Genomic DNA, 24,272 nt, shown 5'->3' on the forward strand with positions numbered 1-24,272 from the left:
CGGAAAAGGTTAAGACTCCCTGTCTTCTAGTAAAGGCAAGAAGCTAATTAGATGATTCTTTAACAAGGTAAAAATCTGGACTACAAACCCTGATGCCGCCTGGTCCTGATTCTCTTTCTACTCTACTCCCACAGTGCTAAGGCTGAAGAAGCAGGAGGAGATGGGAAGGCGAAAGAAGTCGCCCGCACAGCCCTCTGGGAAATAGAGTCCTGGCGCTGCCGCGGAGGATCCTGGGTGCAGCCGCTCAGAGAAGCTTCTCGCGCACAGGAAGTCGCTGCGAGGAGGCGCGTGTGCGGGGAGTTGAATCTCCTGCTCCCTTGAGGCTGGGGTTGCGTCTGTTGACGCGGCCGACTACAATCCCGAGGTACGGAGACGCTGGGGCTGAGGGACTTGCGGGCTCGGTCCTTCCTGAGAGGTGACGGAATGCAAGTGGGGGCGACTTCGGCAAAGGGTGCGTCGCCTTGGGCGGCGGTTGTCAGGGTGAAGGTGTGAACCGTCTTTCTTTTTTTTTTTTTTTTTTGAGACGCAGTCTCGCTCTGTCGCCCAGGCTGGAGTGCAGTGGCGCGATCTCGGCTCACTGCAAGCTCCGCCTCCCGGGTTCGGTGTGAACCGTCTTTCACAGTCTGTTATGAAAACCGCTCAAGGTCTGGGCACGGTGGATCACGCCTGTAATCCCAGCACTTTGGGAAGCCTTGGCGGGGGGGATCACTTACAGCCAGGAGTTCCTCGAACCCCCAGTCTCTACTAAAAATACAAAAATTAGTTGAGCGTGGTGGCGGGGGCCTGTAATCCCAGCTACTCGGGAGGCTGAGGCAGGAGAATCGCTTGAACCCAGGAGGCGGAGGTTGCAGTGAGCCGAGATCGCGCCATTGCACTCCAGCCTGGGTGACAGAGCGAGACTACATCTTAAAAAAAAAAAAAAAGAAAGGAAGAAAACCACCTTGGGAGGCTGAGGTGGGCGGATCGCTTGAGCCCAGGATTTCGAGGCTAGCCTAGGCCAGATGGTGAAGCCCTGTCTCCACAAAAGAAGAAAAAAAAACAAAAATTAGCCGGGCGTGGTGGTGCACCCCTGTATTCCTAGCTAATTGGGAGGCCGAGGTGGGAGGATTGCTTGAACCCAGGAGGCAGAGGTTGCAGTGAGCTGAGAAAGAAAAGAAAAGAAAAAAAAAACTGCTAAAGGGGTTTCTAGGCCTCCCTGATGGCCCTGAGAGGAGTAGTTCTGTTTTATTTTGGTTTTGGTTGGGGAAGGAGGGGAATGAGTTACCTGAAGTTGGCAAATTTAGGCAGAATCTTGCTGGACGATGGATGGGAGTTCTTCGGGAAGTTGAAGTACTTAACATTTACAGTATTTGAGTGCTTTCTGTGTGCCAGGCGCCCTGCTGGAGTCGCATTTCCTCTTCTGATCCCCGCAGCAGCACTGAGACATAAGTGCAGGTCCCCTTGGCACCAAGGCAATCTCGGGAATCAGAATTTTTCAGATTTTAGAAAGCTAATAGGGTGCATATTTTATAATTAGGCAGCACCCCTCCCCACCCGGAGGAATCTGGGCCAGTTTTTGGTCATAAAATGTTTCTGTGGGGCAAGGTGTGAATATTCACACTTATGAGAACATTAAGACCCTACATGGCCTGTGGCAATCCAGGTGAAGTTTTGCGGTCAGTTTATAAATCAAGTTCTGGTTTTTGGAGCATTTAAAGGACCATAGATCTGTTGTATTTGTTCCATTTGGTACATGTGGAAACTAAGGCTTAGAGAAGGTAAATGGTCTGGAAGGAAGGGCAAGACTCTTGGGCCCACGGTCTTTCAGCCTGATAATTGTTTGGCTTAAGTCACTCTGGGCTGGATGACCTTGGGCTCCACCTCTGAGCCCTCGTTTCTTTCCTCCCAGAGCTGAGAGTATATGAGATGTGGGCAGAATGTGATTTGGTAACTGCAGACAGGGATCTCAAGCTCAGCTGTCTGTGAGGGCCAGGCAGATGACATACAGGAAAGAAGAGAACTGGTCCAGGTGAGGCTGCGGGGCCTTGGGGAGCACTTGCCTCACCTGAAGGGGAGAATTGTGTTTTTTTTTTGATGACAGAGTCTCGCTCTGTCACCCAGGCTGGAGTTCAGTCTCACTGGAACCTCCACCTCCCCGGTTGAAGCGATTCTCCTGCCTCAGCCTCCCAAGCAGCTGTAATTACAGGCGTGCACCACCATGCCCGGCTAATTTCTGTATTTTTGGTAGATACGGGGGTTTCACCATGTTGATCAGGCTGGTCTTGGACTCCAAACTTCAGGTGATCCGCCTGCCTTGGCCTCCCAAAGTGCTGGGATGGCAGGCATGAGCCACTGCACCCAGCCGCTTTTTAAACTTAAATTTAATTTTTTTGGCCGGGCGCGGTGGCTCACGCCTGTAATCCTAGCACTTTGGGAGGCCGAGGTGGGTGGATCACGAGGTCAGGAGATCCAGACCATCCTGGCTAACACGGTGAAACTCCGTCTCTACTAAAAATACAAAAAATTCTCCGGGCGTGGTGGCAGGCGCTTGTAGTCCCAGCTACTCGGGAGGCTGAGGCAGGAGAATGGCATGAGCCCGGGAGGCAGAGCTTGCAGCGAGCCGAGATCGCGCCACTGCACTCCAGCCTGGGCGACAGAGCGAGACTCCGTCTCAAAAAAAAAACAAAAAACAAATTTAATTTTGTTTTGGAGGCAGGATCTTTCTCTGTCATCCACGCTGGAGTACAGTGACACAATCATAGCTCACTGCAGCCTTGAACTCCTGGACTCAAGTGATCCTCCTACCTCAGCCTCCCAAGCGATCCTCCTACCTCAGTCTCCCAAGTAGTTGGGACTACAGGCACGTGCCACCACAACTTGCTTATTTTTAATTTTTTTTTTTAGAAACAAGGTCTTGTTACGTTGCCCAGGATGGTCTCGAACACCTTTCAGCCTCCCAAAGTGCTGGGATTATAAGCATCCCCCACTTGCCTAGCACTGGTGGGGGAGCTTTAAATGGGCACCAGTGAACTAACTTTGTGGGATGTAGAACCAATGTTGCCAAATCCTAGGATGTTTCAGAAGTTGGAAACATAATTTTTAGGTGAAATTTCCCAATTTTCAAGTTTGAGACTAGTGAGCCATGCTTGAATTTTCTTTCAAAACATTCTGTCTGCCAACAAACATTATGGGCCAAATATCTGTCAACTGAGTTATACTCGTAGGTTGAGGCTTAACCTCTGACATGTAGAAAAACTCATTGTTCAGTAGAATTAGCATTTATTGTAGGTCTACCATATTCCCATATTTGTAGTCTCAAAAATCTGGACAACTCAGAACAACAAATTTTTTTTTCATAAATTTAATGTCCGTGCCTTACCTGAACTACTACAAGGTATTTTTTAAATATAACTTTAAATTATTCTACCTAGAATGAACAATGATACTTTTCTCTAGGGTAAAGTGTTCAATTATGAAATGCAGCCTGATCCACACTGCGCTGGGACTTTGTTTTGTTTTGTTTTTGTTTTTGTTTTTGAGACGGAGTCTCGCTCTGTCGCCCAGGCTGGAGTGCATGGCGCCATCTCGGCTCACTGCAAGCTCCACCTCCCGGGTTCACACCATTCTCTCGCCTCAGCCTCCCGAGTAACTGGGACTACAGGCGCCCACCACCATGCCTGGCTAATTTTGTTGTTGTATTTTTAGTAGAGACGGGGTTTCACCGCGTTAGCCAGGATGGTCTGGATCTCCTGACCTCGTGATCCGCCTGCCTTGGCCTCCCAAAGTGCTGGGATTACAGGCGTGAGCCACTGCGGCCAGCCCTGCACTGGGATTTTAATGAAATATGCCATGTATATGCCATATCACCTTTTGAAAATAAAAGTTGAATTTCAAAGCACATCTGGCCTTGGAGTTTGAAGAATTTGTGGACCTGTGTCATTGTTAAGTGATCCGTGCTGCTTTGTGATATGAAATGCTTTCAGCACTCCGCAGATATGTGCTACTTGGTCCACGCAGTGGATACAAATGGGTAAAAATGTCTGTGGTACAGTTTTGCGTATTATGGGTCATGAAAATAACTAGGTGGGCAGTGGCTATGATTTTTTAATGAAGTAGAATAAAAGAGACTAGAATAGAAAACATCCCAGTGCATCTTACATTGCAGGGTAAGTATTGCTTCATGAAGCTTTTGTTTAGTTACACTGTGTGTTTGAGTAGTCATGATACTTTTTTTTTTCTTTTTTGAGATGGAGTCTCACTGTGTTGCCCAGGCTGGAGTGCAGTGGCACCATCTCGGTTCACTGCAGCCTCCGCCTCCCGGGTTCAAGTGATTCTTTGCCTCAGCCTTCCGAGTAGCTGGGATCACAGGCACGTCCCACCAAGCCCAGCTAATTTTTGTATTCTTAGTACAGACGGGGTTTCAGCATATTGGCCAGGCTGGTCTTGAACTCCTGACCTCAAGTAATCTGCCCACCTCGGCCTCCCAAAGTACTGAGATTACAGGCGTGAGCTACTGTGCCTGGCCTGTTCTACATATTGGTGTTGTTACCGTGGGTCACGGTTGAAACAGAAGTTGAACTATTTCTGTTGTAGAGATAGTGGCCAGGTGCGGTGGCTCACAACTGCAATCCCAGCACCTTGGGTGGCCCACGAGGGCGGCTTACTTGAGGTCAGGAGTTTGAGAACAACTTGGGCAACAAGTGAGATCCTGTCCCTACAAAAAGTGAAAAAGATTAGCTGGATGTGGTGGCACATGCTTGTAGTCCCAGCTGCTTGAGAGGCTGAGGTTGGAGGATTGCTTAAGCCCAGGAAATTACAGCTGCAGTGGCCCATGATTGTGCCACTGTAGTACTCCAGCCTGGCAACAGAGCAAGACCTTGTCTCAAAAAAAGAGTAACAGTTTCGGAGGCCAATTTACCTGAACTCAAATTCCAGAGATGATAATCAGAAATCCCAGAAGCATTGTTCCATTGGTTCTTTAGACACCTTCGTTCTGTCAACAACTGTAGGTACTTTTACACCTACTGTTAAAGCACCTACTGCGTACTAGGCACCATGCTGGTGCTAAGACACAGCAGTGAGCAAGACAGAAGCTCCCACTGTGGCCATAGACTTTCATCACCAAATCTCCTAAACATGTGCTGACTGACTGTTAGGTGCTAACCCACCATTGTTGGTGGCGAAGCTGTTCTGTAGGTTCTGAAGCACAGTGGAAATGTGGGGCTGAGGTGGCTTCAGTAAATATAGTTGTTGTTGTCCCCTGCAGGGAGACTCACACTGGGACTTGTCCTCCTCCCCCTGGACATTTTGGGGGCTCGTCAGCATGGACAGCGAGTCAGCCATGGGCGGAAGGGAGGCTTTCTCACAGCTCCCTTGTGCTTCCCACAGCCCTGCCAGCCGGGAACACGGAGGGGAAGGAGGAGGAGCTTAAGAGAGGCTACTGAACCCCAGTTGGCCATGGCTGAGGTGAGTTGAAGGTCGCTCTGTCCTAATCGGTCACACCCAAAGGCAGAAAAATTGGCCTTCCTTTGTGGCCGAGGTGAGTTGAAGGTCGCTCTGTGTTGATTGGTCACCCCCATGGCAGGAAAGCTGGCCTTCCTTTGTTTTGGCCTCCCTGTCCCATGGTGGCTCCCAGGCGATCTTTTTTAAAGGAAAGCTCGCATGCTGTTCTTTTCTGTTTGTACTCTTCTGGGAACCCGTATTGCTTATAGAATAAATTCCAGGTTTTTCAGCCTTCCTGTGTGTTCTGGCTTCTACCCTCTTTGCACCATCTTCTGTCATTTCTCTAGATACAAATACTCCCTTTGGCCTAGTAGTAAAAGTTGATTCTGTACTTTCCAGCAGCTTCCTTTGCTCAGGTTGGGCCCTCTGCTGGAATTCCCCGCCCCTTTTCCATGTGGTAGTGTCTCACACAGCCTTTAAGACCCGGCTCAGTTCCCCCACCCTTCCCTAGGCAGTCAGCACTTTCCTGCTCTAGCCTTCCATAGTACCCCCTGCTGCCTCCACTGTAGCACAGATCCACCTAGATATGGATGTTCCTGCCCATATCTGTCAGCCCCACCAGACTAGATGCTCCTTGGGGACAGGAACTGATGGGGATTCATCTCTGGGTCCCCAGGGCCCAGCACAGGCCAGGAACACAGGAAGCCTCATGAGGTGTTAGTTGAATGAATGAATGAATCAATGAATGATGCATGAAACCATCTCTCTATCTGGTAAATATCTGTTCATCCTTAGTGATCCAACTTGAATGATCTTCCCTCCAGGAAGCTTTCCCTGACCTCAAGGCAATGGCCTCCCTCTCCCCCTTGGCCCACACAGCCCCCGATACCTCCCTTTGCCACAGTCCTACCTCCCTCGTGTCTCTCCGTCAGACCATGAGCTCCATGAGGCCAGGAAACAGGTCTGACACACGTCCATGTCCCCAGTGCCCACAATGTGGTCTAGCACACAGGGTAAATGATTGCCAAATATGTGCTCTGACTTTGTCACTTTCCTGTGGCTCCCCAGTGCCTCAAGGATCAAGTCTGCCCCTGTCTTCCCACTTCCTTCATCACTGTGACAGGGGCCTCGTCCAGCGCAGTCTGGGAGTGTGAGGAAAGGAAGCCCCTCAAAGGTCCTCTTTGATCTGGCTCCTGCTTGGCTGCTACTCTTGACAGGATATAGACAGCAACAGTTTCCGTTATAAGTACCAGAAATTGACTTACGCAGTCAGGAGACTATTAATTATATAACCAAAAGTCCAGAGGTAGGGCTGTCATGATCTGCAGGTGTGATTGGGACTCAGTTTATTGTCCCCATCTTGAACCTCACTTAGTATGGGTTCCATCCTTCATGAGCTCCTTCCCTTGTCCCAAAACAGCTATCAGGACCATGTGCTGCTTTGCCTCATTCAACAAGTATTTACTCTGTGCCTGCCATGAGTGGGCTTTGTTGTAAGTCTGGACTAGGGAAACGGTTTAGGTGGTTCCTGCCCTCATGAAGCTTACTTTATTGCGGGTGACAGTGTATGAGCTTGCTAGGGCTGCTGTAACAAAGTACCACACACCGGGTGGCTGAAAACAACAGAAATTGGTGGTCTCCCAGTCTTGGAGGCCAGAAGTCTAAGATCAGGGTGTTGGCAGGGCTGGATCCTTCTGAGGCTGTGAGCCAGGCCTCTCCCCTGTCTTCTGGCAGATGGTGGCCAGCTTTGGTGTTCCTCGGCCTGGAGAGGCATCACCTCAATCTCTGCCTTCATCTTCACAGGATGTCCTCCCTGTATCTTCACATTGTCTTCCCTCAGCCTGTGTTTGTCTTTGTGTCCCCATTTCTCCTTTTTATAACAACTTCAGTCGTTTTGGATTAGGACCCACCCTGATGACCTCATCTCAGCTTGATCACCTCTGTAAAGACCCCATTTCCAAATAAGGGCAAATTCTGAGGTACTGGGGGTTAGAACTTCATTGTATCTTTTTAGAGGGTTACAGTTCAACCCATACCACACAGTAAAATGCATTAAGTAAATCCCATAGAATGCAGGCAGTATTAAGGATTATGGAGGAAAGGGATAGGGAGGCCCAGGGTAGATTTGCTGTTTTATACAGAGGGGTGGGAGAAGGCTTCATGAGAAGAGGCATTTCAGCAGAGAACTGAGGGACACAATCTTGGCTCTAAGATGGGGTCTGGCAGGTGTGTTCAGGGAGCTGCAAGGAAGCTGGTGTGGCTGGAGCAGAGTGGATGAGCGGGAAAGGGGGAGAAGGTGAGCCCTGAGTGGTAGCTGGGGCCAGATCTTTAGGGCCCTGGAGATCATTGTATGGTCACTGTCTTTAAATATGGTGAATCCGGAGGCCGTTGGAGGGTTTGGAGCAGAGGAGGGACAGGATTTGTTGTAAGCGGAAACAGGATCCCCCTTGCTCGTCCACCCAATTCCTGCTTAGCATCACCACTGGGACGACTGTTTCAGGGTCTTACTGCTGCTGTAACAAATAATATAAACTTGGGGGCTTAAAAACAACACAAATTTATTCTTTTACAGTTCTTCAGGTCTGAATCCCAAAATGATCTCACGGGGCTCAAACCAAGGTGTCAGCAGGGTGCGTTCCTTCTGGAGGCCCTAGGGAAGAATTCAGTCCTTGCCTCTCCCAGCTTCTGGAGGCTGCCTATATTCATTGGCTCCTGGCCGCATCACTCTAATCTCTGCTTCTGTCATGGCATCACCTCTTCTCTCCTGTGATTCCTTGTCTCCCTCTTATTAGGATCCTTGTGATGACATTTAGGACCAACCCAAATAATCTAGGATAATCTCCCCATTTCCAGATTCTTAATCACAGCTGCAAAGTCCCTTTCGCCATGTAAGATAATATTCATGGGTTCTGGGAATTAAGACAGGGACATCTTTGTGTGGGGTGGCGGCATTATTCGGCCATGACAATCTACAGGATATCTCAAACTTTACATGTCCCAAACCAAACTCAGACTCTGTCCTGAAAGCTGCTTCTCCTATGTCTCAGTAAGTGGCAACTTTGTCCTTCCAGCTGTTCAGGCTAAAAACGTAGAGCCATCCCAGGGTCTTCTGTCTTTCACACCCTCCATGTTATTCGTCAGGAAACCTTGTCAGCACCGTTATCTGAATATCTGGAATCTCACCACTTCTCACCCCCTCCATTGCTGCCACTATTTCTCACCTGGATTATCAAACTGGCCTTTTTCCTTTGACTCCCTGCTTCTGCCCTTCTCACCTTCTGTCTTTTCCCACGAAGCAGCAAGAGGAGGATGCTGTTTAGTATATGCCTAATTTAAAAAAGTTTTTTTATTGTAAAATCACAGGTGCAGAAATGTACACACATCAAATGCATGACTTAATGAAGGCGAACGCCACCTAGATCAAGAGTGAGAATTTTTTTTGCCATCCACCCCAGAAGTCCTTCGTGGGCTCTGTCATAGCCCTCTCGCATCCCCAATAAGTAACCTGATTTTTATGATTACCACTTGCTTTATTACTCAAATGCACAATCCCTTGCCCCTTCTTGTTTTTTAATGTCTTCTGTGTCTCTTAATCTTTGGGTTCCTCCTCCATCCCCTTCTGTTCTCAGCTGTTAGTTAGAGAACAGTTATTCGGTCCTTTGAGGAACTGGCATGGTTCGACCTGTAGAATTCCTCAGTCTGTTTTCTCTGGTTCCATCCTTGTGGTGCAGTTGAGTTTATTCCCAGTTGGCAGCTAGGTCCAGAGGCTTGATTAGACTCATGGTCAATCCTTTTACCAAGAATCTCTTGTGCCCCCTGTTTGTGATCCTGGCAGATATTGATGCTTTCTGCCTTATCACCTGTTCATTCATCGGGGCTTGCAAAATGGTGCTATCATTTCTTTTCATTTATTAGTTGGAATACTTTACAAGACATCCTTTGGTTGGGCATGGTGGCTCATGCCTGTAATTGCAGAACTTTGGAAGGCTGAGGTGGGCAAATTGCTTGAGCTCAGGAGTTCAAGATCAGCCTGGGCAACGTGGTGAAACCCCATCTCTACAAAAAATTTAAAAATTAGCCAGGTGTGGTGGTGTGCACCTGTAGTCCCAGCTACTCAGGAGGCTGAGGTGAGAGTATCACAGGAGCCCAAGAAGGTTGAGGCTACAGTGAGATGTGATAGCACCACTGCACTCCAGCCTGGGTGACAGTGAGACCCTATCTCAAAAAAAAAAAAAATTTATCTACTATTTGTCTAGTCGACGGTAGAGTTCATATAGGACAGGTAGGGTAAATGCTTGGCTCTCCTTTTATTTGCTAGTTTTCACTATAAGGAATTGGTTTCCTTCTGTCATGTCATCCTTCAAAGGTGACCAGTTCTTTCATACGTGTGTGTGTGTGTGTGTGTGTGTGTGTGTTTGGCTGTTCTTAAGAGTTTTACAAAGCATTTTCATTGTAATTCAGTGTAACACACCCAGGTTAAATCTCTCATAAGGACAGGAACTGGCTGCCCCCTTTTTTCCTGTACCTAGCACAGGGGCTGGCTCATAGTAGATGCTTGGTCATCATTGGACAGATAAGTAGACAACAAGCACCACTTATTTAGCAGCTTCTTAGTGAGTTGGGTCTCTGCTGAGCCCTGTGTAGGCATCAGCTCACTTCATCCTATAGCAGCCTTATTTTAGAGAAGAGGCAGGCTGAGCATTAGAGAGGTGGACTAACAAGGTCCCACAGTTAATAGATAGTAGAACTAGAATTTGAACTGGGACCTGTCTGACTCTAAAGCTGAGCCTCTAACAGGTCAGCCTCCTGGGGATTGTGTAGCAGATTGGAGCTCGTGCCACCCCACCACCTACTCACTGTGTGCTGTGGTTGGAATGTTTGTCCCCTTTGAAACTTTTTTTTGAGAGGGAGACTCTGTTTTCTAGGCTGGAGTGCAGTGGTGTGATCTTGGCTTGTGGAACCTCCATCTCCTGGGCTCAAGTGATCCTCCTACCTCAGCCTCCCGAGTAGCTGGGACTACAGGTGTGCACTACCACGCCCAGCTAATCTTTTTGTGTTTTTGGTAGAGATGGGGGTTTTACCATGTTGCCCAGGCTCATCTCAAACTCCTGAGTTCAAGCAGTCTGCCCGCCTCAGCCTCCGAAAGTGCTGGAATTACAGGCGTGAGCCACCATGCCCCACCAATCGAAACTCCTTGAAATTTAATCCCTAATATAGCTGTATTAAGAGGTGGGGCCTTTTTTTTTTTTTTTTTTGAGATGGAGTCTCACTCTGTCGCCCAGGCTGGAGTGCAGTGGCGCAATCCCGGCTCACTGCAAGCTCCGCTTCCCAGGTTCATGCCATTCTCCTGCCTCAGCCTCCTGAGTAGCTGGGACTACAGGTGCCTGCCACCATGCCCAGCTAATTTTTTTTTTTTTTTTTTTGCATTTTTAGTAGAGGCGGGGTTTCACCGTGTTAGCCAGGATGGTGTCGATCTCCTGACCTCATGATCCGCCTGCCTTGGCCTCCCAAAGTGCTGGGATTACAGGTGTGAGCCACTGCGCCTGGCCAAGGTGGGGCCTTTAAGAGATGATTAGGTCATGAAGGCTCTGCCTGTGTGAGTGAATTCATTTATTCATGGAATAATGGGTTATCATGAGAGTGGGTCTGTTGTAAAAGCCAGCTTGACATTGCTTCAGTTCCCTCACCATGTTATGCGTTGTGCCATTTTAGGGCTCTGCAGAGTCTCCACCAGCAGGAGGACCCTCACCAGAGGCAGTCTGTTGGCCTTGGACTTCCCAGCCTCGAGAACTATAGGAAACAAATTTCTTTTCTTTATAAATTACCCAGTTATAGCAACAGAAGATGGACTAATACACTGTGTAACTTGGAGAAAGTGACTATTTGGGCCTTGATTTTGTTTTCTATAAGTTGGGGATAATCCTGCCTCAAAGAGGAGTCAGGCAGTTCAGTGACTCACTGCACCTAAAGCATTGAACCATTGCTGGCATGCAGAAAGCTGTTGGCCAAAGAAGGGCTTTTGCAGTCAGGTGCCTGGAGGGTTGGGATGGGCAGTGTAAGCCAGAGTGGAATTGCCCCTTTGTCGAGCTCTTCCTGTGTGCTAAGTACTATGCAGTCACCTCCCGGCAGTATTTCAGTTGCTTCTTGTAGCAGCCCTGATGAGATGGGACTCGTTGGTCCCATTTCACTAGGGGAGCAGGAATTGGGGTCACAAGAGACATGCAGCTTACTTGCCAATAGTCACTCATAAAGGGAAGGTAATAGGGCCATACCTCAGACCCAAACTAAAGAGAGGTGGTTTTCATTCTTTCTTAAAATGTGCCTGTGCCCACACTGATGGAGATTTGGAAGAGACACACCAGTCATGGTTTCACCTAGAGATGGGGTGTGTGGGGGCAGGCTTTCACGTTTTAATGTTGGTACTTCTCAAGTATTTGAATTTTTATCCTAAACATCCATTAACTGTCCAGGTACAGTGGCTCATGCCTGTAATCCCAACACTTCAGGAGGCAGGGGCAGGAGGATCACTTGAGGCCAAGAGTTCGAGACCAGCCTGGGCAACATGGCAAGACTCCTACTCTACCAAAAAAAAAAAAAAAAAAAAATTAGCTGGGTCTGGTGGCACAAGCCTGTAGTCCTAGCTACTTGGAGGCTGAGGCAGGAGGATTGCTTGAGCCCAGGAGGTGGAGGCTATGATCGTGGCACTGCACTCCAGCCTGGGCAACAGAGTGAGACACTCTCTCTCTCTCTCGCTCGCTCTCTCTGTCTCTCTGTATATATAATATATATAATTTATGGATTACCAGATTTATAAATTACCATAACTTACAAATGACAGAAGGAAACCAATTCCTTACAGTGAAAACTGGCAAATAAAAGGAGAGTCAAGCATTTACCCTACCTGTCCTATACAAACTCTACCTCTGACTAGCCAAATAGTAGAAATTTTTTTTTTTTTTTTTGAGACAGGGTCTCACTGTCCCCCAGGGTGGAGTGCAGTGGTGTGATCACAGCTCACTGTAGCCTCGACCTCCTTGGGCTCCTGTGATACTCTCACCTCAGCCTCCTGAGTAGCTGGGACTACAGGTGCATATATAAATTATAATTTATAATTTTATAATTTATAAATTATATATATAATTACATATAAAATAAAATTTTATATAATATATACATGCACACACACATAAATAATAATAAACACTTATTAACTAGGAAAGTTTTAAAATGAAAGATGGCATCACTAAAAGTTGGACAACCAGATAGGAGCCTTGGGTTACCCAAGCGGACCTGGTACCTAAAGCGGACCTGGTGCCACCTGTGAGTGGGTCTTTCCCCCAGAAGCTGTACTGACTCCAGTCAGGCCTCTGCTCTCCTGACCAGCTCACAGGAAATGCGTGGCCAGGGAGCAGCCAGGTGACACTGCATGGAAGCAGCTTGCCACACTCAGAACATGGGACCTCAAATCAGGAGCATGGAGGATGTAGAAGGCACAGGGGTACAGCTGTAGATTTCAAAACCTCAGAACCACATCAGTTACAGGGTATGGGCCCCCTGGATTCTGATTGAGACGAGCTAGCTATAAAGACACACCACTGAGATGTCAGACTAATCTGTATACAGATTTTGAATGTGGTCTAGGTGTTCAGTGATTAAGGAGTGACTGTTCATACTGAAGTATTCACAGGTGAAATCAGATGACCCCTGGGTGATGGGTTCATGGGTGTTAATTATATACATCTCTCTACTTGTATGTATGTTTGAAAGTTTACAAAATAAGTCTTGAATGAACACTTAAAGCAAAAGCGTGAAATAGATTTTTAGGATCAGGCAGACCTGGGTTCAGTCCCACCTGTGTTAACTTCGGTTGACATCCTGTCCCCTGGTCAAAGTCAAGGTCCTTTTCTTTGCCTACAAAATACAGGGGTTTCCAGTCTCTTACATCTCAAGATTCTTGTGAGGCTGAGGATGGGATGGTTTTTGCCAAAGCCCTGGCAGATTGAGGGCTGGGAGTGCCCTGAGTGAGCTGTTGGGCTCCTCCCTGACCCCAGCCTCTGAGTGACCAATAGTGTACTGTGTTTCAGGAATTTGTGACCCTCAAGGATGTCGGCATGGACTTCACCTTGGGAGACTGGGAGCAGCTCGGGCTGGAACAGGGGGACACGTTCTGGGACACAGCGTTGGACAATTGCCAGGACCTCTTCCTGCTGGGTGAGTGTTGCCTGTCCCCAGGGGCCTACTCACTGCCCTGCTTGGTGATCACCCATGCTCTCTACCACCCACAGGGTGAAGTCCTGGCTCCTGGGCTCCTCAGAATCAGCATGACCTAGCCCAGCAGTTCTCAGCTGGCCAAGGAGACATTGGCAATGTGTGGAGACATTTTTGATTGTTACTCCTTGGGCCAGCAGCGTGCCGCTAGCATCTAGCTGGTGGAACCAAGGGAGGCTGCCACACATCCTACAGTGCACAGCACAGCCCCACAACCAAGGATTGGCCCACGCCAGTGTCAGTAGTGCTAAGCCTGGGAAACCCTGCTCTGGCCCCTATCTGCCTCCCCAGCCTTGTCTTCACCACTTTCCTACTTGTAGTCAGTCATTCTTCAAGCTGATACTTCAAAGTCTTCCAGTTGCCCTCCCCTCTGCCTAAGCGGCTCTCAGGGCTTACATTTTTAAAGTTTAACCTGGGACCCTGTTAGAACTCCATACCTCTTCTCCTACTCATCTTGTCTGTCGCTCCCTCACGTTCTAACTACCATTGTATCATTCAGAGCGGGAGCTGTGTGAGGACAGGGCGTGTCCCCAGTGTTTGGAACAAACAGTACCTGCTCTAGGGCCCAGCAGACAGCTCTAAACTAATGAATGATTGAGTAGCAGCTCTTAGGACTTGCTTGTTCAATCCTCCAGTCACCCCATGAAGAAGCTGGGTTGTCCCTCTTTTGCCGATTGGTCTGAAATTGAGGTTAAAAGAGTGGCAGTCACCTTCCCAGCTGTGTCAGTGTCCCCAGGAGCACCCACAGATTCAGTGATTGGCTAGGATTCCCAGGACTCATCCTGTAGTCAGACTCATGGCTATGACTTACTACAGTGAAAAGATTCAGAGCACAGTCAGCAAAGGGAAGGAGGTACATGGGGTAAAGTCCAAGGAAGCCAGGCACAAGCTTCCAGAATTCTCTCAGGGGAGTCACATGGGACATGCTTAATTCCCCCAGCAATACTGTAGAATGTGATATCGCGTGTGAAATGCTGTCCACCAGGGAAGCTCATCAGAGACTCAGTGCCAGGGTGTTTACCGGGGGCTGGTCACGTGGGCTCCTCTGCCTGGCATATTCCAAAATTCCAGACCCCCAGAAGGAAAGCAGGTGTAAGCCACCGTGTTTGCACAGTTTAGGTCCAGGGAGCGTGTCTCTTCAGTTCTGGAGACACGGGGTACCCCCCTGAAATCCAGCCTTGCCAGCAGGCTTTTCCCAGGAGAGCAGCCAGCCTGCTGTGTCGCCCTCTTCTGCACACCAGTGTCACACAGTGAGACAGCAGCAGGGCCCAGACTCCAGCTAAGGTCTGTGCAGCTCCAAGGCCATATCACCCCAGCTCCCCATCAGTGTCACCTGATTAACTCATTTTCCCTCTCTGTTGCCTCAGTTTTCTTTTTGAAGAACCAGAAAAATAATTTACTCCAAAAGATGAAAGAAGTAAAAGATAACACACTGTGGAAACTATCATTTGATAGAATCTCATCACATTGGGGCAGACTTTCTCCAGACTGGCCAGTGTGTGCTAAGAAGCATCTAATGGGAGGTCCTACCTCAGTGTCTTTTTGAATTTTTAAACTACAGCCCACAGTAAGAAGTGTGTTTACCTCGACTGCCCCTTCACCCATTTGTGTGAATGTATGAGTAGTGTATCCGTTTCCTATTGCTGCCGTTACACATACCACAAACATAGTGGCTTCCACCAGCACACTTTTATTATGTTACAGTCCTGGAGGCCAGGAGTTCCAAATGCATGTGGCTGGGCTGGAGGCGAGGTGTTGGCAGGGCCACCATGTTCCGTCTGGAGGCTCCAGCACATAGATAGTCTTTCCTGGCCCGTTGCCAGCTTCTGGAGGTCACCTGTATTGCTTGACTCATGGCTTCTCAGTCTTCAAAGACAGCAGTGGCGTTTTCTCCGCTGTGGCCTGTATCCCTCCTGGATGGTGACTCTGTTCCCTTCCTTGGGGAAGCTTGTGGAGGGTACGGCTCAGGACTGCTTGGGCTCTGGGACCCTGACATTTTCTGTCCCTGGCCCATGGAGGCCTCAGGCAATGTGTGGCCCATGGGTCAGTGAATAAATCATGAATGGCTGAGGAAGTACGTGCCTCTCCACCTGGCAGATCCTGCCCATTAAAGAGCTGTCACAAGTCCTTTGTGTCCCCAGCCCCAGCTGTCACAGCTTTGATCACCCTGGATTGTGATTGTTTGGCTCCCTCTCCATCACTGGACTGGGAACCCTACAGGACAGGCATCCCCAGAGTTGCCCAGTGCAGCACCTCATCCACACACAGGAGCCACGTGCAGGATAAAGCATAGAAAAGTCAGGAGAGCCAGGAGGTTCTCACTGAGTGTCTGGATGGTCCTCCATGTCCTGGTTGGGTGACAATGCTTTTCTCTCCCTGCAGACCCCCCAAGACCCAACCTGACCTCCCACCCAGATGGCGGTGAAGATCTGGAGCCTCTGGCAGGAGGAAGCCCAGAAGCAACAGGCCCTGGTGAGTGGATGGAGAGGGGCCCCTTGTGTACCTTCTGTCTTCCAGACCTCCATCCTGAGGCTGCAGCCAGCTTTCCCACAGGTCTACCGAGACATTACAATGCTCAGCTTCAGGACTTCACTCTGCTTCTCGCTGGCTTCCATCCCCTTGTCCTGGGAGCTGGGGGGATCAGGACATTTTTATAGACCCTCACTCTGGTGTCTCTCTACCTTGCCCTTCAGCACAGGGTTATCCTGGTGCCTCTCCACAGCTCCTCCTCTTCCCTTCCAGACTCTACAAGGGTACGCCCTCCACTCTCTCAGTTGGTCTTTCTACTTTCCTGCCTTGTGCTCCCTGAGTGTGTTGACCCTCATTCTACTTCTTTTACCTCCTTCCCTTCAGGCCCATTTTTCCTTCCTATCCCTGGGGCATAGCAGATGGCCACATCAGGGAGTAACTTAAGCCCAGGCCTGAATGCTGCCAAGAGCATCTGCCCTGCCATCTCCCAAACCGGGGTTCCTCCAGGTGGATCAGGTTAGGTGGTGAGGATTCCTGGGGTATTACCCATGGTAGAGACGTCCCCAGCATGAGAAGCAGGGCCCTGAACCAGAGACCACAGGAGTCTTAGGCTGTACCCCATCCAGTCAGTCTGCAGCTCCCTTCTTGGCTCACCACGCTCAGGCTCGTGTACATGAGGCCTCTGCAGCCTCCTCTTCAGCACATCAGTGTTCCTCATAGTTGACTAACTCATGCACAGGCTCTCACAACTTCTGCTTTCTGTTTCTGTCACCTCAGCATATTGGCTGTTTCCAAGCATAGGTAGCCATGCCTTTACTAACAAATATACCTCCATATCCTCTAGTAGTGACACTTGAGTTGCATAGTTACCACATAAGCGTCTTTCCCCTTTAACGGCATGCCGCTCTTGGAAGCAGGGCTTAGCTGATTCACCCTGTATTCCCAGCTCCTGACATCATGCTTGGCACATAAGGGGTGCCTATTACACGTCTGTTGGTGCATTTGAGGCCGAGGGAACAACATGAGCACAAGTGTGGTGAGGAGAGTGAGCTGGATATCTGTGGGAGAGATGAGCAGAGGCAAAGGTGACAATTCAGAACAAGATGTGGTTTCAGAAGGCTTTCATTTGCAAGTTTTAATTCCAGGCAGAGAGACTTTAAGCAGTCTCATAGATACTCAGATGGTGAGCCAAGAACTGCACAAGGGACAGGCTGGAAAAGGTATGATGATGGAGGAGAGGAGAGATGGGGAGACTGGAGGCATACAGCAGAGCAGTGACATTCATGTTTTGTGAAGGATCCCAGAGAGCATACAGCTTGGTAGTTAAGAATATGGGGGCCAGGCGTGGTGGCTCATACCTGTAATCCCAGCACTTTGGGAGGGCGAGGCAGGCCGGTCACTTGAGGTCAGGAGTTCGAGACCAGCCTGGCCAACATGCTGAAACTCTGTCTCTACTAAAAATACAAAAATTAGCTGGGCGTGGTGGAGGGCACCTGCAGTCCCAGCTACTCGGGAGGCTGAGGCAGGAGAATCACTTGAACCCAGGAGGGAGAGGTTGCATTGAGCTGAGATCGCGCAGCACTTCAGCCTGGGCAACAGGGCAAGGCTCAGTCTCCAAAAAAAAAAAAAAAAAAAAAAAAAATATATATATATATATATATATATATATAGTCAGAGGGGTTCAAATCCTCAGTCTGCTGCTCACTTAGCTGTAAGAAAGCAGAAACGTGCCTACCTTACAGGAGGTTGTCGAGTGTAACAGAGTGCCTGAGGCACTCCTGCCTGTGAACAAGCATACCATGAATGGGAATTACTCTGTCCTGTGAATCTTTCTCGTGGCCGCCTCTGTGGCAGTGGATGGATGAGCAGTGGAAGGTCCCCATTAAAGAGCTTACCTTCTGGTAAGGGTCAGGGGTCAGACCCTTTCATAACCTGTTATGGTAGAGGATGGTAAGTGCTCAGCTGGTTTTCAGAGAATACAGGGCAGGGGACTTAAAGCAGAATGGGGATGGGGTTGTCAGGGAAGCCTTTCAGAGAAGGGTGATACTGAAGCTGGGTATTAAAAGACTTAGAGGAGTTAGTCCAGGAAGTGCCATCCAGCATGAGGGACCATTAAAGGCACAGAGGAGAAAGTCTGGTGGATTTAGGGAACCGCAAGAGTTCTATGAGGTCAGCACAAAGAACACTGGGCTAATACACTCATTTCTTTTCTCCAGGCAGGAAGCCATGGAAGGGTTTAATCAGAGGAGTGATATAGTCAGATCCATTAACTACAAAGCCCTTTAGGGCTAGTGTGGAAGACTAGAGAGAGAGAGATACAGACAAACAGGAGACCAATGAGCAGCCTGGGGTCAGATGCTGAGTCAGTGATAAAGAGAGGAGAGGAAGGGAGTTGAGACATTTCGATAGAGACCAAATGAAAATAGTGCCAAGTTGAGGGAGGTAGGGAGGAGGTTGACTCCCAGGATTCTAGCATGGAGAACTGGATGGATGGTGGTGTGGGGAGAGCGGGGTGTTGTCTGGGATAGAGGATGCAGGATATGAGGAGGAAGATTTTGGTGACAGTACAGGATAGAGTGGAGAGTAGAAGCAGGTGAGTCCAGACGATTTTTTAGGGAACTTGGTCAGTCACTTAGGTGTGAAGGTAATGGTAGAATCTCCCTCCTCGTTGAACCCTATGGTTTCCCAACTCCCTTCTTGACCCTCCTGGGAATGGGCTCTGTCTGTTTTCTGTGATGCCAGTTCCACATGGGTCACCCCTTTGGGTCCCTTGATGGATAGGCTGGACTCAAGATCTATCACCCCTACTTGCTGTTGTCTGTGTTCTCACCCTTAGTGAACAGGAGACATTTGCACTTGCTCTTTCAGATGTGACTGAGACCAAGAACTCTCCTCTGATGGAGGATTTCTTCGAAGAAGGATTCTCCCAGGAGATTATAGAGATGTTATCCAAGGATGGCTTCTGGAACTCCTATTTCGGAGAAGCCTGTATAGAGGACACCTGGTTAGATAGTTTGCTAGGCAATCCAGAAAGTCTTCTGAGGTCTGATATTGCCACCAACGGGGAAAGTCCCACGGAATGCAAGAGTCATGAATTAAAGAGAGGACTCAGTCCTGTGTCCACCGTTTCCACGGGAGAAGATTCCATGGTGCATAATGTTTCTGAAAAGACCCTCACACCAGCTAAGTCTAAGGAATATAGGGGTGAGTTTGTCTCCTACTCCGACCACAGCCAGCAGGATTCTGTTCAGGAAGGGGAGAAACCATATCAATGTAGTGAATGTGGGAAAAGCTTCAGTGGGAGTTACCGTCTTACCCAGCACTGGATCACTCATACTGGGGAGAAACCCACTGTCCATCAAGAGTGTGAGCAAGGTTTTGACCAGAATGCTTCCCTTTCTGTGTATCCGAAAACTCACACGGGCTACAAATTCTATGTGTGTAATGAATATGGGACAACTTTTAGTCAGAGTACATACCTGTGGCATCAGAAAACTCACACTGGAGAAAAACCATGTAAGAGTCAAGATAGTGACCACCCACCCAGTCATGACACACAGCCTGGTGAGCATCAGAAAACTCACACAGATAGTAAGTCCTACAACTGTAACGAATGCGGCAAGGCTTTCACCCGGATCTTCCACCTTACTCGGCACCAGAAGATCCACACTCGGAAACGCTATGAGTGTTCCAAGTGCCAGGCGACTTTCAACTTGAGAAAACACCTCATCCAACATCAGAAAACTCACGCTGCAAAAACTACCTCCGAGTGTCAGGAGTGTGGGAAGATTTTTAGGCACAGTTCACTGCTCATTGAACACCAGGCTCTTCATGCTGGAGAGGAGCCTTATAAGTGTAACAAACGTGGGAAATCCTTCAGGCATAACTCTACCCTAAAGATCCATCAGAGGGTTCACAGTGGAGAGAAGCCTTACAAATGCAGTGAGTGTGGGAAGGCCTTCCACCGGCACACTCACCTTAATGAACATCGGCAAATTCATACAGGCTACAGACCCCACAAATGTCAGGAATGTGTCAGGAGTTTCAGCCGGCCCTCACATCTGATGCGACATCAGGCCATTCACACCGCAGAAAAGCCCTATAGCTGTGCTGAATGCAAGGAGACTTTCAGTGATAACAATCGCCTTGTGCAACACCAGAAAATGCACACTGTCAAAACCCCATATGAATGTCAGGAGTGCGGAGAACGCTTCATTTGCGGCTCAACCCTGAAGTGCCACGAGAGTGTTCACGCCAGAGAAAAACAAGGATTTTTTGTGAGTGGGAAGATCTTGGATCAGAACCCAGAACAGAAAGAGAAGTGCTTTAAGTGTAACAAATGTGAGAAAACCTTTAGCTGCAGCAAATACCTAACTCAGCACGAGAGGATTCACACCAGGGGGGTGAAGCCCTTTGAATGTGACCAGTGTGGGAAAGCCTTTGGCCAAAGTACTCGGCTCATTTACCATCAAAGAATCCACTCTAGAGTGAGGCTGTATAAATGGGGTGAGCAAGGGAAAGCCATCAGCAGTGCCTCCCTTATCAAACTTCAGTCCTCCCACACAAAGGAGCACCCTTTTAAATGTAACGAATGCGGAAAGACCTTCAGCCACAGTGCACACCTCTCAAAACATCGGTTAATTCACGCTGGAGAGAATCCCTTTAAATGTAGTAAGTGTGACAGAGTCTTCACCCAGAGAAACGACCTTGTTCAGCATGAGCGAACTCATGCCAGAAAGAAGCCGTTGGTGTGTAACGAATGCGGGAAAACGTTCCATCAGAGCTCATGCCTTTCTAAGCATCAGAGAATTCACTCAGGTGAGAAGCCCTATGTATGTGATTACTGCGGGAAGGCCTTTGGCCTGAGTGCTGAGCTTGTCCGCCACCAGAGAATTCACACTGGAGAAAAGCCTTATGTTTGTCAGGAATGCGGGAAAGCCTTCACCCAGAGCTCATGCCTTTCTATTCACCGGAGAGTTCACACTGGGGAGAAGCCCTACAGATGTGGTGAATGTGGGAAAGCCTTTGCCCAGAAAGCAAATCTAACACAGCACCAGAGAATTCACACGGGGGAGAAGCCTTACTCCTGTAATGTGTGTGGCAAAGCTTTTGTCCTCAGTGCCCATCTCAACCAGCACCTGAGAGTTCACACCCAGGAGACACTTTATCAGTGTCAACGTTGCCAGAAAGCCTTTCGGTGCCACTCGAGCCTCAGCCGCCATCAGCGTGTACACAACAAGCAGCAATACTGCCTGTAGCCATTGGGTGGCAGCAGAGTCCCAGAATATGAGACCGTTACTCGGATGTTGAAAGTTGGAAACTATCCCATTGCAAGTTTCTCTCCAAATAAATGCATCTAAAGATTGATTAGAAAGTTTGTGCGCATGTTTTTCATTATAACAATGAGAACACAAAAGTGGAGAAGCTGTACAACGTCAGGATTCAGAGGTAGGCTCTGGAGCCAGTCTACCTTGAGTTAAATCCCACCTCTGCCATCTACTACCTAAGTGACCTTGGGAAGGTCAGAAAAATCTCTCAGGGCCTCGGTGTCCTTATCTGTAAAATGGGCATCACCTACCTCAGAGGGCTTTTCTGAGGATTAAATAAATAAATGTGAAGCACTTAGAACTGATGGCCAGCACATGAGGTCTCACCAAGTGTAAGCCACAAATACACATCATCAGCTATTGCACAAATATACTTGTGTTACAAGAAAGGAATTAGTAATCTGTGTTTACTGTACTTAATGTTCTTATAATGTATCGCTTTTAATTTAAGTTTTCCTTTTTTACAGTTTTTCTCTAGCACTTTACTCTTCTTAAGTGCCTGGCCTTTTTTGTCCCTTTATCTCTCCTGGTTTTTTTCTTAAGCCCCAGAAAGCCAAAAAGAACATGTAAACTCTTCACCTCAACTAGCTACAACCTTCCACTCCTAACCTCCCAAGCTTCTCACTTAAAGAGGACTCCCTATCCCACAAATACATGCTCCCTCTTCCCATGACCTTCCTCCATTTAACAGTGTTGGTTATGCAATAAGACACCCAATTTTTCATGGGAGTTGACACCAAAACACAGCTGGATTCCATCAGGAAAGCTGCATTGATCAGGGTGTTAACCGCATATGAAACACAACCCATATGGAAGACATGCTTAGGGGTCAAACCTGTGGTGTGTGGAAGTGACCACTGGGATGTCATCATTCACCATTTATCCAGGATGGCCGCTCACCAGGCAATTTGCTAGGCTCGGGGGCAGGTAGTATCCATACGCTATGCACTACTGCTCTGAAGCTTCTGGAATCAGAAATGAACCCATTTTCATCGACGATTGCTGTTAGTTGACAAGTGACATCTTGAAAATGCCACATTCCCTCATGTCACAGGAAGTTCTGGGATCACCAAGGATTGTTGGAGAGTCCAGTGAGATGGAACCACACAACCAGTTCCCTACCAGTGTCTTGTCAGCTCTGGGTGTTTATTCCCTACCACTAAGTGGCTCAGTCACACCTTTGCTGAAACACAGTAGTCTTATGAAATCACTGGACACATACTTTGAATACCTTTCATATTTTAGGTGCTGAAAATGGTGAGGGAGTGAGTGCTCTGCACCCTTGGGCTTTTCAACTTTTGCACCTGGAGTTCTGCTGGTTAAGTTTGTTAAACTTAGTTGAAACTGCGAACCTGTTGGCTAACCATTGGGGCCTTACACTGTTTTTCAAATGGCTGCAACATTTAACTTCTCGCACATGGTTCCCATCCTCTGGAGCTCTGTCTTGTCGGGGAGATGGGCATGTTGTATACCAAAAGAGTGTACAAAGTGTTGCAGGGCTGTGACACAATAGGGACTCTGGAAAACTGGCAGCCATTGGGTGTGGGGACAGTCTGTAAATCAGTCACCTGTGTTGCTGCAGGCCAAGGTAGAAACGCCCTCCGTGTGTGCATATTTGTTGGTTCTCTGATTAAAGTTTTGAGTCTAAAAGCATTGGTTCCTTCTCTCAGCCTGCTGCCATGCAGCCACGCATCAGTCCCTGCCTGCCAGGCCTCACGTCTTTGCCGGGGAGGGCTTCTGCTGGCAATCATTGCCCAGTAAGAGGGAGCAGCTCAGTTTTCCCACTGTCTGGGCGGGGCATGCGCCACTGAGGAGGCACACAAGTTCAGCTGGTCCTCAGATGCATCATCAAACAACACTTTTCAGTCTGTGTGGGCCTAAGTAACCAAGCAGAGAGCACAGGCAGCCTGCAGTTCACTCTTCACAGACATGTCAGGCCCCAGGCTTGGGGAGTGTTTCTAATTAGCATCCAGTAATACATATAACTTTGTTTAGTACTTTAATTTTTGTCCCCACCTTTTTCCTTTAGTGACAAGTGACAAGAGATACTACTTCCTGCTCATGGTAGTAATAGAAAGTTTTTTTTTTTTTATAAAGTGAGCTGATAGGGCTGAGTGTGGTGGTTCATGCCTGTAATCCCAGCACTTTGGGAGGCCTAGGTGGGAAGATGACTTGAGCCCAGGAGTTCGAGACCAGCCTGAACAACGTGATGAAACCCTGTCTCTACGAAAGAAATATGCAAATTAGCTGGGTAGTGGCCACTGATCACTTAAAAATGATTAAAATGGCAAATTTTATGTATATTTTTACAATTTAAAAACATTTAAAGTTTAAATTTAGATAAAAGTTTAAATAAATTTAGATAAATTTAAAACATTTTAAAGTTTGTGTGGTAGGCTGGGTGTGGTGGCTCATGCCTGTAATCCCAGCACTTTGGGAGGCTGAGGTGGGTGGATTGCTTGAGCTTGGGAGTTTGAGACCAGCCTGGGCAGCATGGTGAAATCCTGTGTCTACAAAGAATACAAACAGCCGGGTGTGATGGTACACGCCTGCAGTCAAGCTACTAGGGAGGCTGAAGTGGGAGAATCGTGAGCCTGGGAGGTTGAGGCTACAGTAGGCTGTAATCATGCCACTGCACTCCAGCTTGGGTGACAGAACAAGACCCTGTCTCTGAATAAAGGAAAAAGATGTGATTGGAAAAAGAAATGAGCTACCGGAGCCTAAACCAAGCAAGGCTAAGATGGCAAAACCCAACACCTCTGAGGCTGATGCAAAGACAAGCTCAAA

The 24,272-nt window shown here is 48.3% G+C and overlaps 1 protein-coding gene across 3 annotated transcripts; it reads left to right on the plus strand.

Moving 5' to 3' along the window:
- Window positions 1–134: 134 nt before the first annotated feature.
- On the plus strand, window positions 135–23,135 carry ZNF473 (zinc finger protein 473). Of its 3 annotated transcripts, none has more exons than XM_009436076.5 (5): window positions 135–364; window positions 5,246–5,445; window positions 13,506–13,632; window positions 16,072–16,161; window positions 19,027–23,135. In XM_009436076.5, the coding sequence occupies exons 2-5, from the start codon at window positions 5,437–5,439 to the stop codon at window positions 21,414–21,416; spliced, it is 2,616 nt and encodes an 871-aa protein (XP_009434351.1). In that variant the 5' UTR covers window positions 135–364; window positions 5,246–5,436; the 3' UTR covers window positions 21,417–23,135. The 3 variants fall into 3 exon arrangements, with proteins under 3 accessions (XP_009434351.1, XP_009434352.1, XP_016792125.1); XM_009436077.5 differs by having other exon boundaries at window positions 5,368–5,445; XM_016936636.4 differs by lacking the exons at window positions 135–364; window positions 5,246–5,445; window positions 13,506–13,632; window positions 16,072–16,161 and adding an exon at window positions 17,180–17,378.
- Window positions 23,136–24,272: the final 1,137 nt, after the last annotated feature.

Source organism: Pan troglodytes, chromosome 20, assembly GCF_028858775.2.
Source record: "Pan troglodytes isolate AG18354 chromosome 20, NHGRI_mPanTro3-v2.0_pri, whole genome shotgun sequence".
Taxonomy (NCBI): domain Eukaryota; kingdom Metazoa; phylum Chordata; class Mammalia; order Primates; family Hominidae; genus Pan; species Pan troglodytes.